General features: G+C 44.2%; 1 protein-coding gene across 2 annotated transcripts in view; it reads right to left on the reverse strand.

Moving 5' to 3' along the window:
• Positions 1-13937, reverse strand: part of LOC115352311 (alpha-2-macroglobulin-like) — a 40872-nt gene that overhangs the window by 20242 nt on the left and 6693 nt on the right. For both annotated transcript variants that reach the window (XM_030040263.2, XM_030040262.2), the window contains exons 4-16: positions 13655-13707; positions 12927-12947; positions 9827-9995; positions 7803-7887; positions 6971-7094; positions 6140-6254; positions 5895-6004; positions 4855-5016; positions 4350-4577; positions 2613-2676; positions 1223-1365; positions 710-859; positions 325-495 (exon numbers count right to left, since the gene is read on the reverse strand). In XM_030040263.2, the coding sequence (XP_029896123.2) occupies positions 325-495; positions 710-859; positions 1223-1365; positions 2613-2676; positions 4350-4577; positions 4855-5016; positions 5895-6004; positions 6140-6254; positions 6971-7094; positions 7803-7887; positions 9827-9995; positions 12927-12947; positions 13655-13707 (1595 nt within the window). The remainder of the gene's footprint in view (positions 1-324; positions 496-709; positions 860-1222; positions 1366-2612; positions 2677-4349; positions 4578-4854; positions 5017-5894; positions 6005-6139; positions 6255-6970; positions 7095-7802; positions 7888-9826; positions 9996-12926; positions 12948-13654; positions 13708-13937) is intronic.

Here is a 13937-nt window from a genome sequence, read left to right on the forward strand (position 1 = left end):
TGAGGAAGAGTTTCTAATGTTATGGCACCAGAGGTCACTTCTCAGGACTGTTTCCTTACTCGAGCCCATTTGCAGGTATCTCTACTAGCAATGAGGAGACCTTTCAAAGTCTTAATTGTTCAGAAAAGCACTCAGGTACCAATGATAGGCTGCATAGATGCAGGGCCTGGGCCTGGTTATTGTCTTGTGTACAAAATTGTCTTGCTGTGAGTTAGCAAGCTCACAGCAAAGTTCACTAAAAAGGCCTTCAGGGCAGGTGAGAAGAGGAGAGGAGACTGAATTCCAAAAAGGAATAACAAATTAAAATGAGAGGCTGGCGCTTACTTTGAGAACGTCATAGGCATCACCTTCACCGTCAGGAGAAATGGGTATGTAGACAAATCCATTTAATAATATGTTGTCAAGTGACACACAAGGGTTTACGTTGTCTTCTTCCAGGTAGTAGTCCTTGAAGCTGTAACCCCGGATTTCCTTCAGTGGGAGAAGATTATACACCTGGGCAAATGCAAACAACCGGGGAAAAATGTGGCAGGTCAGCACTTAGAGGGACACAGACACTACCTAACAGTCCAATGATAAAAGCCAGCCTCTAAAAAACAAGTGTAGTGAATGCAACTATAAAAATACATGGCCCCATGTCTATAGTGGTGTTAATAGGTACTTAGTTGGTTCTTGTACCTGCTTATTACCAGAAATAGCCAAGACTTACAGAGCTGGAGGAGAGCTCATCTTCAGGCTTCATAAGGAGAACGCTCTTGTCCACAGCACGGAGGGCACACAAGGACCTGGGTGAGGTATGGAGCTGCAGGCGTGTGTTGGAGGCAGGAAGACCTTCCTTGGGTACAAAACTCAATTTGACCTGCAACCCCAAGAGGAAGTTAAAGCAGCCACTTTTCCAGATGCTGTTACATGCTATTATACTGAAGCATCTAGTCTTGTGAACTGAGCTCTGCTAGTGTCTTGCAGTTCTTCTAATGTATATTCAGCTTTGACCAATGTAATTAATAATGATGAATGATTCTCTTTCTTATTCTGTCTTGCTCCACTTTTTATAGTTATGGCTTTGTAACTTATTCTGGAGTTTCAGTCACTAATCCTCAGTCAACATCTGGTCAGACCATTTCATGAAGCTGTTGTGAATTCTGTCTCCATTCTGGAACTCATAACTGAACTACTGACCACAAGACAAACAAGGGTTGCATAAACCCTGACTTATACTCACTTTATTGGGGAGGCAACTTTCAACCTGGAAATCTGCTGAACTGGCAATGACTTCCCCACTGGGTGAAGTGGTATACACAAGCATCCGTGCCAGGGGAGCAATTTTCGCCTCAACAGGGAAGGTCAACTGAAACGTCCCATAACCTAACAGAGAGAAAAAAGGCTAAGCAACATACAAGAAGTTCCACTATACACATTTGCCTTCCCCAGATAAAAAGGTCAAGTTCATTCATGCTGAACATTTTTAGTTAGCAGAGGCAGGAATACTGATACATGACTGAAGTCTTTGGCTGTTCCTGAAGACACCTGCATTCAAACAGTGATTGTGTAATAGCCAAACGAGATTAGTTTGGTGGGCCTCAGCATGCCTTCTAGATTCTCCCCCGTTAACATCTGGCATAATTTCTTGATGTTCCCAACCCCCTTTTTCCTCAAGCTCCAAGATCTTCTGCAGTCTACAAAAAATAGATGAGGGAAAAAACGTAGAAATGAGGGACTGTTGTAATGGGTGGCAGCAGTCAAGGTTGCAGAGTGGCTGGAAGAATAACTTTGCGAAGTTACTGCTGAGCAAGCATTTAACTAGAACACGAAACTATTGCTCCAACCGCAGTGGAAAATGCCCCTCTATGTTGAAAGACTCTTTCTAGCGGGGCCTGAGCTTCATGTCACAATCTCAACAAGGTGATAGAACATCTCTTGATATGAGCCAGCATGTTAGTTTAGTCACTGCTACTAGTGAGGATGCAGAACTTTCTATGAATACACAGCACTCAAAATCTTTTACTTCCATATACTGTTTATACCCACTGCAGTGCAACTCCTTCTCATAGACTTCCAAAATGTCTCCCTGGTCTTATTGTTGAAAGACTTTTAAAGATGCATCATAACCAGTCTCAGTTACTCAAATGTGTATCCCTTGGACATTTATATGAATAAAATCAAATGTATTGGTTAGAATATAAGTATGTGTGTGTTTGCATGCTTGTAAGGGAGAAACAATACTCCAAAAATCAAGGAAAGTGAGAAGGAGAAAGAAAAGGAGACATGATCTTCTTCCTGCTCACTGTACATGAGTCTCACAACACTGGTAAGCATCCACAGCCTGGATAGGGTAGAGTGGTCAGCAGAAAGTGTTGGTTTGAGGAGAACATGACCAAAACATTATGCATATTTTTTGTTGCATTTTCTAAAATTTTCTCATTTAAAAAAATAGCACCTGGCAGAACTCAGAAAAAACAAAACTAACCCAAGCCACTTCATTTAAAAAAAGATTAAATTTTGAAAAAGTATTTAAATTAAAACATTAAATGTTTGAATTGAAATAATTTCTCTACATCCCCCCTTCCCCCAAATTATCATCAGAGATGCTAAAAATGCATAGTTCTGCTCACCATCTCCAGGATTCACAGTCAGATCATGGGTGTCTGCTAATATAATGCCTCCCTTGGCCATCACCTGTGTGACAGAGAAACCTTCTTGTAATTGTTGCTACCAGTGTTGAAGGGAAGGAGAATGAACATTCACTGGGTTAACTGTAGAGTGTGAGTATGAATAGCACTGCCAACGGTGAGCAAACCCAAGAAGATATTAAGCAAGTGCCAGACTGGAATTTACTGGGTCTTTGGAGACAGAAGTATTCACTGCTAAGAGGACCGATGTTTCCTCATTGGTCAGACCTGGCTTCCCATTTGTACATATTGCATGTATAGATCAGGTTCAGATGCACTTTGCCTCTGAGCACACATAAGTTTGGGGGTCATGTTCACATTTCTAACAATTTAGAACAGACTGAAGATCAAAAGTTCTCCTCATTCCACTCTCAGTTGCATTGTGAAACAGTCTGGAGAAAAAATTAATCAGGATTAGTTTCATAATTCACACAGAGCTGGAATAGAAGAGCACAGGCTGTAAGTAATAAGAGCTTGAATAAGGTATCTGAAGTCAGGCAGTAAGCAACAGCCTGAATGCTACCTCTAATTTCCTCATTTCTAGAAAAAGTTTCCCTTTTCACAGTCAAAAATGCCTTTCATACAATTACTTTCCATGTAGGATATCTATTCCATAGCACCATATTTTAATTTCAAGGTGTGGGATCCACACCTATAAAAATGTAAGTTCCTCAGTGTTTGGTTACCTGCTGTGTGTATACACTTAAGACCAGCTTTCCCAGGCTACTGGGATAAACAGGAATCTTGTGCTTCAATTTATTGTTATCAGTCTTGAAAGTAAGCACATGGACGTCTCTATCACAGGTTTCTATTCTCTTTTTTGTAATCTCAGTCCAAGTCCCCTGCGATGTTCTGTACAATCCATCAGAACAGAAGTGTCTGTTCCACTGATTTCTTCTGGCTCTCCAAGGCTACTCTCATCTCTTCTGCTAGTGTCGTTAAGTGGGATAACCAGAAAAATAAATTTAGGGGGAAAGAAGTTCTATTTGAATATTCATCTGATTCTTCCTGTTCTCCCAAGCGAAACTTATAGGTCATTGTTCGGTCACAGCTGAATTAGTGTCTCTTCTCTGCCCCCCCCCAAATGAACCAATTCATGGGTCTCAATGCCAGCATGTTATAGTCCGTTCCAATTACTGTGGTATCCCAAACTTTCCATCATTGCCTAATATATGACCTAAGATCTAAGCTTATTGGGCTTTTCTGGTACTGTAGTTAGAGGTGTTGCTTTAGTTTCACTGGCCAGATGACTACCAAAGGACAAAACAGCTTTCCTCCTCATCTTTCATCTTCTTGTAGGGTGCTGGTTTCTGAGCTGTGACCATATATTAACCAGAATTTGGAATTGGGGAAACTGGGAGTGGAGTATTATGAAATGAAAGTCTTCAATGGCTGTGCCCAAGACAATGGTCTCTCCATCAATATTTTGTCTCTCTTGTTCTTAATAAAACAAGTACACCCTACCCAAGTCTGCACACAGAAGACAACATGAGAAACATTACGGAAATGTGTTTAAACCCCACTGCCACAGGCAACACTTTCCATTTCAATCTCTCCCTATCATTACTGGCTAAGGACTGACCATACAGCAGTGCTGTGGTTGCTCATGATGGAACGTAGCTGTATGTGCCACAGTGCTCTCTGTGGCCATAGATCAAAGTAACCACAAATAATTCTTACCAAATAGTAAATGACAATTTTCTTCTGCTCTCCTATGGCCTCTGGTGTGAAGATATAGTGCACCTGGATCTCCGTGGGGGAGCCACAACTTAATGTCTCAGGCTTCGGTTCAATTTTGAGGAAGCTCTTACTGGGGGAGTAAAACCGACTTATTCTACGCATGGCATGCTCATATGAAGGTGTGATCCAGTCGCTGTCATAACAGTTCAGCTCAGGTTTATGATCAGCCTGATAAAGAAGAATAAAAAGTTCATAGCTGACCAAAACCAGGTAACAAGTCACATGAAAGTCCGCAGAAAAACTCTGTGTATGTTCTATATTTCCCATTCTTAGAACAAGGTAGAGAACATGCATAGGAGACACGGAGAAGAGAGGTGACCTGCCAAGAAACTTGCTTTATCTTCCAGTTGGCAGAAAGACTGATAACCCATGGATAGATATTTTCCCTGCTGATCGGAAAGACAGAAGCTTACCCCAGTCCCTCTGCCCTGTCTCTGCCACTCACTCGGATTTCCAGGGAGGCTTGTGTGAAGGTGGTAGTGTCTATGGAAAACCAGGATTGTCCCTGCTCATCTGTAGTGTAATTCCCTTTGTATTTGTCTCCATCCACAGAAATCGTGATGGTTTCATTGGCAATCGGAGCATCAGTGCCATCTACCAGCTTCACCTAACAGAGCAAAAACAAACTTCAAGTTTTAGACTAGAAACAGAAAACAATTCCCAAGTCCTAAAACCTCTTCCCTCTTTTCCTCCTTGCCAAGGAGGATGTTTCTTTATGGAGAAGAACAAAAGACATGAATGTGGGAATGTGTGAGGTGAGTCCTGAGCTGTCTGAGGCAGCAACTGAGAAAATTCTTAGCAAAACAAGTTGATCAGCCCGGGGAAATTATCTGTCAGGGCCCTAAGTTCCTCAGTAAGTTTTAACTCCCCTGGCCAGCCTCCTTTGGGACCTCCACCATATATCATCTGCCTCTTGGTTCAGGAACTCTAAGTTCAGGCTTGTGCCTTGCCCAGTCCTTGACTAAAGGAGGTAGACCTACACCCAGCTTTTTCCCCAGCTGTTCCCATCTGGTTAACTGGAATTCCTTGGTTGAGCTCAGCCCTGACTCATCACCTCACATTGTCTGGTGGTCACTGGACTGTTGGTGGAACCTGCTACTCTCACCACCCCTGCTCTGCTCAGTCTGGTTGGGTACCGTGGGACTGTGCCCTTGTTGATGAGGTCACTACGCCTACCTGTGTTGTGGTCACCCTTTGCACACGGATAACATTCCCTTGTGGAATAGCCCATGCTTGCTGCTCCCTGATGTTATTCTCATGTGTCAGAACAACGGGCCTTCTATTCTGTACTGGGCTGACTGCCAGGAGGTTCAGGGCCATGTGCCTGTGCCATCTGCGCCCCAACTATCAGTAATTCATTTGCCTGTGCAAAGGCAGAGGAAGGTGGACCATGTCATCTGCACACACTGCTATTCCATCTGAGGGGATTGTGCACTTGTGAGTTTGCTATGTCATTTATTGTCCAGGGTCTCAGAAGTTCCCTACCCTCCCAAAGAGTGGGATCCCTGGTCTGTACTGAGAGTCCAGCAGGTCAAAGCTGATTTTGCTCATGATGGATGTGATTCCACAGGAGCCTGTTCCAGTCATCTCTATTCCTGAGAGAGAGCACAGTAAAGAGGGATTATTAATGAATAGCAGCATTTCTAGACATGCTACTCCACCTTCCTCATCTTTGCCAGGCCCTCCTGTTATAGCCTGCTGTCACTGTGCCATCTCCATGTGATACATACCTGTGCCATCTTCTGTGATCTTGCCTTGTACCTCAATGCTCATCTCATATCCCCTGCGCTGGAGCTGGAAGATCTTGGTCCTTACTACACCAGAAACACACCCACGAGCATCTGCCTAAGCAGGGGATTGGAGAGAAAATTGGAATTTTGTGAACAAATTTGGTGCCTTGTGGGACAAGAATAGATACCCCAAACCCAACATGCTTCTGTTCATGAAATCCCAGCCTTATGTTCTAGGGCTGTCTCCAAGACCAGAACTTGATTACAGCCTGTTTCCTAGTGTTTCATCCACACATTTTCTGTATTCTGTGAGGTACTTGGCACTCAGTTCTCCAAGGCATGCACAGGTTTCCTTGTTCCTTGTTCCCTCCTACCTTGGTTCTGTTTTTCTACCTGTTTCTTCTGTAGTCTTCAGTCTTTTCCTTGTTGCCCTTTCTCCTTTCTCCTGTGTTTGACCCATATACAATACTGCCTTCTTGTTTTCTCCTCATCTTCTTTGCTCCTTGCTCCCTTCCAGTCCCTCCCACAGTTACAAAATTCTTTCACAGCTTCTTTTCTCAGTTTGGGGATCAATAGCAGGGACCTCACAGCTGCTAACTGGACATTTGTCACTAGTTTCAATGGGGTCAGGATTTCAGCTTCATCAGTTCTGTTTCCAGTTTAATGACTCACCTCTTAAGAATGCCTTCCTCTGAGAACATCTGCTCCCCCCCCAACAGAGTGCTATCTCGATGTCTTACTATCTCCCAACAGTCACAGATTTGGCCTCCCTTAGACAACATTGCCTATTACCCGTAAGAAAGACCCCTACATTTTAATCTCGGGACTCACCTCCCTACTGAATTCTTCACACACAGCTTCTGCTTCTTTTCCATAACAATTTGAAGAAGAATGGGAAAATTTCCTGCACACTTGGACATTCACCAAACCAGGAACAGGCTTCCCATAGGTGTACCTATAATTGCATAGTGTTAAACAATATATTAGATGATGAGACAATCAGAGTCACACTCAGACACATCTCCTTAAAGACCTCTGTGGATGCCTTGCTAATATTTCTTAAAGGCTGACTAATCTGATATTTTAATGATTCTAGTGATTACATTTCCATCATTTCCATGGTGAGACTCTTCCATCATCCATTAGAATCTGTTCTAGGTGGGAGGTCTCTGCAGGAATGCAGAAGAAGATTGTCTGTAGAAAATTATTTAAGCCAGGAGTATCACAAACTGCCAAAGGGTCAGTGAAAAAGTAGAAAGGCAACCAAGGGCTCAGGAGGAGCAATTTATGAGTTAAAAATGTGAACACTGGGTTTGCACCACCTGTCAGATGTCTGATCTGACATCTCTGAGTATTTGAGGGTTCAGGATTGGCAGAGAAGCTTTAACTGAGGCAATGTAAAGACAAAAAAAGAAAATATACAGTAAACTGGGAGGAGAGAGCTGCAGATTGGTTTGGCATAATCTTTTAAGGAACATAGAGAAGACCCTTCACTTTGACTGTTCAGGCCAAGTAGCAGGCTCAGGATTGATTGGGTAGAACAAGCCTGTACTAGGTGTCTGGGAAAAGTATGAAAAGCCTTCCCCAGCTCTTCTTTCAGTCCTCAGCAGAAAGGAGGAGTGAAGGATAAGCATAAGAGATTTACTCCAGCTCTGTGACTCACAGACCACAGATGGACACTGGAATCTCCTCGTCCTTAATAGTGATCTTCTTGGGCAGCTTCACCAGGACCTCGTACTTGGGCAGCACTAGATGGGAGAGAGAAAGTCTGATATAAGAAAAGTGAAGAAGAGCTGTGTACTAACTACACAGCAACCCAAACACAGAGCCAGAATCAACTTCATAGGAGCTATCACCCCTCTGTGGTCCTCAGTACAGCTCTGCTACCCCTTCCCTGGATTTTCTCAGCCTTCGCCACTGTTTGGGTTTAAAGGGAATTAAGGAGGCTTGTAGCCCTTACCTTCCCTCATTTGCAGCACATGCTCATGTGATCCTGTTGGCACCGGAGAGCTGTGTAGATCCCTTATATATGCCCATTCAGAAGGATACACTGGTCCTGTGTGTTGTGTTCCATGTTTCACAATGCATAATTTTCAACTAAGACTTGGAGCAGCAGCACGTTCACTGCCTTTGTAATTTACCACATTGAAACGGCTTGAATCATTGATTCTCTTGGCTGTTTCTTACTGTTCTGGAGATCCTGAGTTGCTGTTAGGCTCACTAATGCGTAGCATGTGAAACTGTCCTGCATGTCCTGACAGTTCTTTTGAATCTAGCCATGGACTCTCAGGTCTATATTTTCAAGGGGGCAAGGCAGCAGTAAAACCCAATATAAAGGGTGGCAAGTAAAAGGCATATTTTGCTCCTGAGTATTAAATTACATCCCTCTTCCCATATTGCATCCTGCAACCCTAAGCCCCTGATTAGTCAAGCCTGGGACTGGGCTGAAGCATGGAACGGCCTGCTTCCAGGTGGTGCACCTGAGGTTTTTTTTCACAGTGCAAGGAAATAAGAGCAGGGAAGGTGCACACCCAGGCCCAGGAACTGGAAAGCAACCCTGGGTTATGCAGTCTAGACATAAATTTGCCTCTAGGATGGGAGGCAAAGCTCAAAGTTTCAACCCTAGAGCACATTTCCTCAAAAGGCTGTAAGAGAATTAGCAACAGGGGAGATTCATGGGAACAAATAAAAGAAAAACCAGTTTAGTATGAGGCTAAGAAAGGGACATACATCTTTGATTTTGGGTGGCATTCAGAGTGATCTTTGAGGGAGGAGGCACAGCCCGTCTGTCACCATGGCAGGCCAAAGCCTATAACCTGGTTTGCGTTCAAATTATTCACCATGTTCATACTAGCCACCATGCCTGACTTTGAACCAAATAACCCAGCTCCCATGAACTTCAGTGACAATCATCTTCTTTGGGTCGCACCCTGCGTATTCCAGAAACAGCAGGTTCTGAGCAATGCGCGGAGTCATTTGGGCTCCATGTACAGCTGGGGGGGAGCCTGGGAGTGCAGAGCACAAGGCGAGCAGCCTCCTCAAGGAGGCACAGAGCCTAGCCAGGGTACACGTCTACAAACACCTGAGAAGTTTTATTACAGAACTGGGGGTTAGAACGCTCCCTGGGACAGCACATTTCTCCTTTCTCAGTCTCTACTACCAGAGTGTTTGCATCTGCTTGTAGCATCTGTGGAGTGTTCTTCCTCAAACTGAAGTTTTCTACCAAACATGTTTTCTAAGCTTTTGCAGAAACAAGGAAAAAGAGGAAAAAGAGAGAGGACTACAAGTGGAGAAACAGGACTGATGCAGATGATGAAAGAGGCAAAACAGGGTCACCAAAATATTGTCATCTCTTACTCCGTAACTAGTGCTACTTGCAACAAGCTGCTGGACTGAAAAGCAACTAAAAGTCAGCTGAAATTGGTGCCACAAGCCATGCATAGGAAGCCTGTCAGACCCTGTACTCCCAAGAGCACTATGAGCAAATGCAAGCTCAGGCAGGTTGCAGATAAAGTGAGGAACTACCTCTGAAACTCAGCACCTTCTGGGTCAGCCCCTCTGCACCCCATTGCCTAGGTATTCAGTCCCTCCCTCCTCCATGCCATTCCCAGGAAATCCCAAACTGAGAGGTCACAGTAAAAGGCACTGCTGTCAGCCCCACTTGCAGCCCACACCTCCTCTCCTTACCGTATTCCTCCACGCTGAAGGAGTGCTCCACATGGGAAGAGAAGCTCTTCTGCACAACTATTTTGTAGGAGCCTTGGATGGGTTCTGTGGTGAGGGGGAAGGAGAGCTGCGTAAGGCCGGTCTCTAGTTCCACCTCTTGCCACTGGTACACACGGTTCCTCTGGGGATCCTGCGGGTTAGGATAACTCAAGGTCACAAGACAGTGCAGGAGGCTCCCAAGGACAGAGCAGTGGAGTGCCCAGTATACATACATCCCAGCTGGGAAATGTCTAGTTGTAATTCTTCAATAATCTGTGAGGTTCTGTGAGCACTTACCTGTCAATTCTGCATAACTAGCATGCAAGAAAGCTTTTTAACCCCGGAGGTCCTGTGTTGTCTCCCCCTCAGCTGTACCCACCTGCATGCCTACAAAGGATGGGGCCAGGAAGCTGGGAAAGAAAGACTGGCAAGGTGGCAAGACAAAGAGATGGATAGCAGGAATAAGCAGAGGACAGGGAGAAAGGAGGGAAGTTTCAGTCTCCTTCACTTGCTATAGAGCCTGCTAAAAGATTTTTTTCCATGCCTGGAATAGAGACTGTCTGAATACCAGTGCATAATCTGCTGAGCAATGAGACACATGTTCTATCTATGGGACTGAGAAATGTACATGTGTGAGTCCACAGCTCGTGGTGGGGCAGCAGAGCGGGGACAGGAACAGAGGAAAGTATATCCCACATATGTGCATCCAGCTAGGAGCTCTCCCTTCTTGTCCCTCCCTGTTCCTAATGCTGGAGCTGAATTCTCATCACTACTACTGCTGAGTATTGCTCATTATGAACTGACTATCAGTAGGCTGTGCTCCAAATTCATCAGCTCAGCCCTAAATTTCTTGTAGAAGTCACTGAACCAGCACAGTGGTGCTGCGTAGTTTGATGCACCCTTTCCAGGCTCCTCAGCAGGGTGGTTAATGTTTCCAGTCTTTCATTTTCTGCCTGCTCTTTGCATTGTACCTTGGCTGTCACCAAAAGTCTATTTACTCTAGATAGGTATGTGACTTCAGCTATGTGACTGTGTGCATTTACTTCACTGAGATTTTATCTCAGGGCTTAGGGAAAAGGGGATGTGAATGACATCCCCCAGTTGGAGGTCACTGGTCAGGAGGCAGAAGAGGGAGCCATCTTCCCCAGAAGCATGGTGGGAGGAAGGCACAGTGAGTAAAACGCATCCCACGGCTCTGACCAAATCCTCTTCACCACCACGTTTTAGCCCTGCTGAAAAGCTCACCACTTATTGTGAGGGACACCACCAGGCTTCCCTGGAAGAGGAGTTCAAGAAAATGTTTACAGCTGGGCTTGTGAACTTGTTGCCATTTCTGTCATGTATTTATAGGGAAGGCCTGAAAGTCAGTGTGTTTGTTTTTCTTCAGAAATGTTTTGGGTTTTTTTTAAATGACAGAAGCAATAGGTCAGGATAATAGTTCAGAAATAATAGGCTCATACTAACTTCTGTCTTTGTGGCTGACTACGATCAATTAGTGACATTAAGGTGTGGACTGATGAATATTTATTTCCTTGTCACTGCTGACTTTAAGCTGTCACCTTTCTTCACTCCTGCCACCCTTTCCTTTGGGCCAGTCCAAATTTTGTGCAAGCATGTGGTAAATAGACTGCACTGGCAGATCTGATCTGGCCGAGAAAAATATCCTAGAGAAAAAATGGTGAATTTGCTGCCGGATGAGTTTCCCACTTTACAAGACTGCCTCGTAGACATCTGTGAAAGCCAAACAAAGGGCAGTGCTGGACTGAGAAGGACAATTGAGGAAGGGAGAAGTGATGGGGGGGGCAGAGGACAAGGCCTATATAGGCTGGCTTAAACAGCACAGACAAACACTGTGCCTCACAGGCTGGAGCTGAAAACGCAGGATGGCCTTCCTAGTGATTTAAAATTGAAGCCGTTCATGGTACTGACACAAAAAAAAAGGTTATGAAATTTTTCAGCTTGTTAGGCAAAGGCATATAGGATTTCTGGAGGCAGTGGGTAGGATTTCATGAAATCCTCTAATGAAATTCCTGTATTCGGTCAAGTATCACCTCATTGAAAGGGAAGGGACCTGTTCTACAATCTCATGGGAGAGCCTCAGCAGGAGGTAGTTCTGAGACACTCTTCTCCACCTGCTATCCCATACCACACACTCTCTTACTCTTCTTTCTCCAAATATTCACAGACTGTCAGTGGCCCACCAGCTCTGCAGCTCTATTCTGGAAGTTTGCTGGGGGGGAAGAGAGAGTGACAGCATTCTGACAGGAGAGTAGAAAAGAGGAGCAGAGCCTGTTTCTGGCCCACCTTCTGCCTCCCCTGTTGTGACCAGACCCCCAGCTCTAGAGAGAGATGGTGCAGAATGGAGACAGCAACCCCAAGCAGCAAGGGGCAATGACAGGACTGACTACATGGGACCCATAACCATGCAAAATGGCTTAAGAGCTGTGCACACTAATTTCAGCACTGTTTGTGCTGCTGTCATGGCTTCAGGGTCCATTGCTGGGTCCTTCCCATCAGTTTTCCACGAGAAGATGTCCCAGATAATAATTGTAAATTCTGGTTTCTCAGCTGAAAAGGTGAGTACTTGAATCATTGACAGAAACATCATTCCTATTAACCTTTGTCTGTTGCTGAAGTTCAACCATTTTAAAAAAACAGACAAAAAGGGCATGCTTGGGAAGATAGGCGACATCTACTTACATGATTTTGTTTCTTTAGGTTTACTAGTTTGTTTAATGCAGTTCTGCGGTTTCGACTACACTTGGCAGACAGAAAATCTTAGTTCTGCTTCGGAAGAGGAATAAGCCATTCTGATATGACCTCTAGGCAAGTATAATTCTGTTCACAGCATGGCTTACACTGATTAACTCTTTTGTTCCTACAGCACATTCCCCAATCAAAGAACCATTGTCAGAACTTATTTTGATGCCCAACTACTCAGCCTTCCTTTACACAAAGGAGAAAGGTCATGCACCCATGTTTTTTTCTTTTGCACCTCAGCCTGAAGACACCACTGCTGGAGACTACTACCTCTGGGCCTGCACATTCTGCTGAAATAATAGACACGTAGTTATCCACTCACCTGAACATAGACAAATGGAAACTGTGGGGAAAGAACAAAGGAAAATCAGCGTTAGAGATATTAGTCACATATGGGTAGAAGTAATTTCCAGATTTGGACTGAAGGGCGGAAGAACAACCTTCTAAGAAGTCCTTTGAATTCTTCCTTTTCTGTACTTGATCTGTTTCCTTAGTTCTTGATGGTTAAGGGAATCTCCTCTGTAATATTTTAGAGCCCCAACTTTTTGTCTTACCATGGTATGAAAATGTGATGAAGAGTTTTCAAAGAACTTGTCTGTATGAGGAACTGGTTGCCAAATAAGCTAGATGGTGGACTTACACCGCTGACCAGTTCCTTAAAAGCAAGTCCTTGTCATGCTGCTCTCTCTGCCTCTAAGCATGTGGTTGCACCTACTGCCAGAAACAACTGCACATCTGTGACTTTCGATGGAAACTTGTCCCACCCATTTTTTCGGTAATGAGATCCCTGCCTACATGCTTATCCACAAACATTCCTTTGCAAATCTGGTTTTAAACACCTATAACTCTTTGAAAAAGGGGATATGTTTCTCAGTCAATAGAGACAGGTGGAGTGTGTCCGAGGACAGGGTATGGAATGGGTCAAGGATGGTGTGAGTAAGAAAGGATCATATGCTTTAAAGGCTGTCTTCAGTGGTTCTGGATGATGACAGTAACGGTGTTAATTGGGAATTAAGCTTCCTGGTTAACAACAAGGAATTATGGCTCTACCTTCTCATTCAGTGGGTAGAAGTCTTTGTCCAGAGAGACGATCCGAAACAGAACTGAAGGGTGTAACAGAAAAGAAGGAAATTCCACTGTTAAATTTGTAGCTGTTACCAGGAAATGTCAGTGTTTCAATAATTTATAACTCAGATTAATTCCACGGATCAACAGGCTCTGAATTAAGATCTCTAAGTTATGGAAGCAATTACTTCAGGCTCTTTCTCTTGCAAATGGTGAGAGGCAGACAAATTTAGAAGGATAATCAGGTCCTGGCTGAACTGAATTGTCC

This window comes from Aquila chrysaetos, chromosome 17, assembly GCF_900496995.4.
Source record: "Aquila chrysaetos chrysaetos chromosome 17, bAquChr1.4, whole genome shotgun sequence".
Taxonomy (NCBI): domain Eukaryota; kingdom Metazoa; phylum Chordata; class Aves; order Accipitriformes; family Accipitridae; genus Aquila; species Aquila chrysaetos.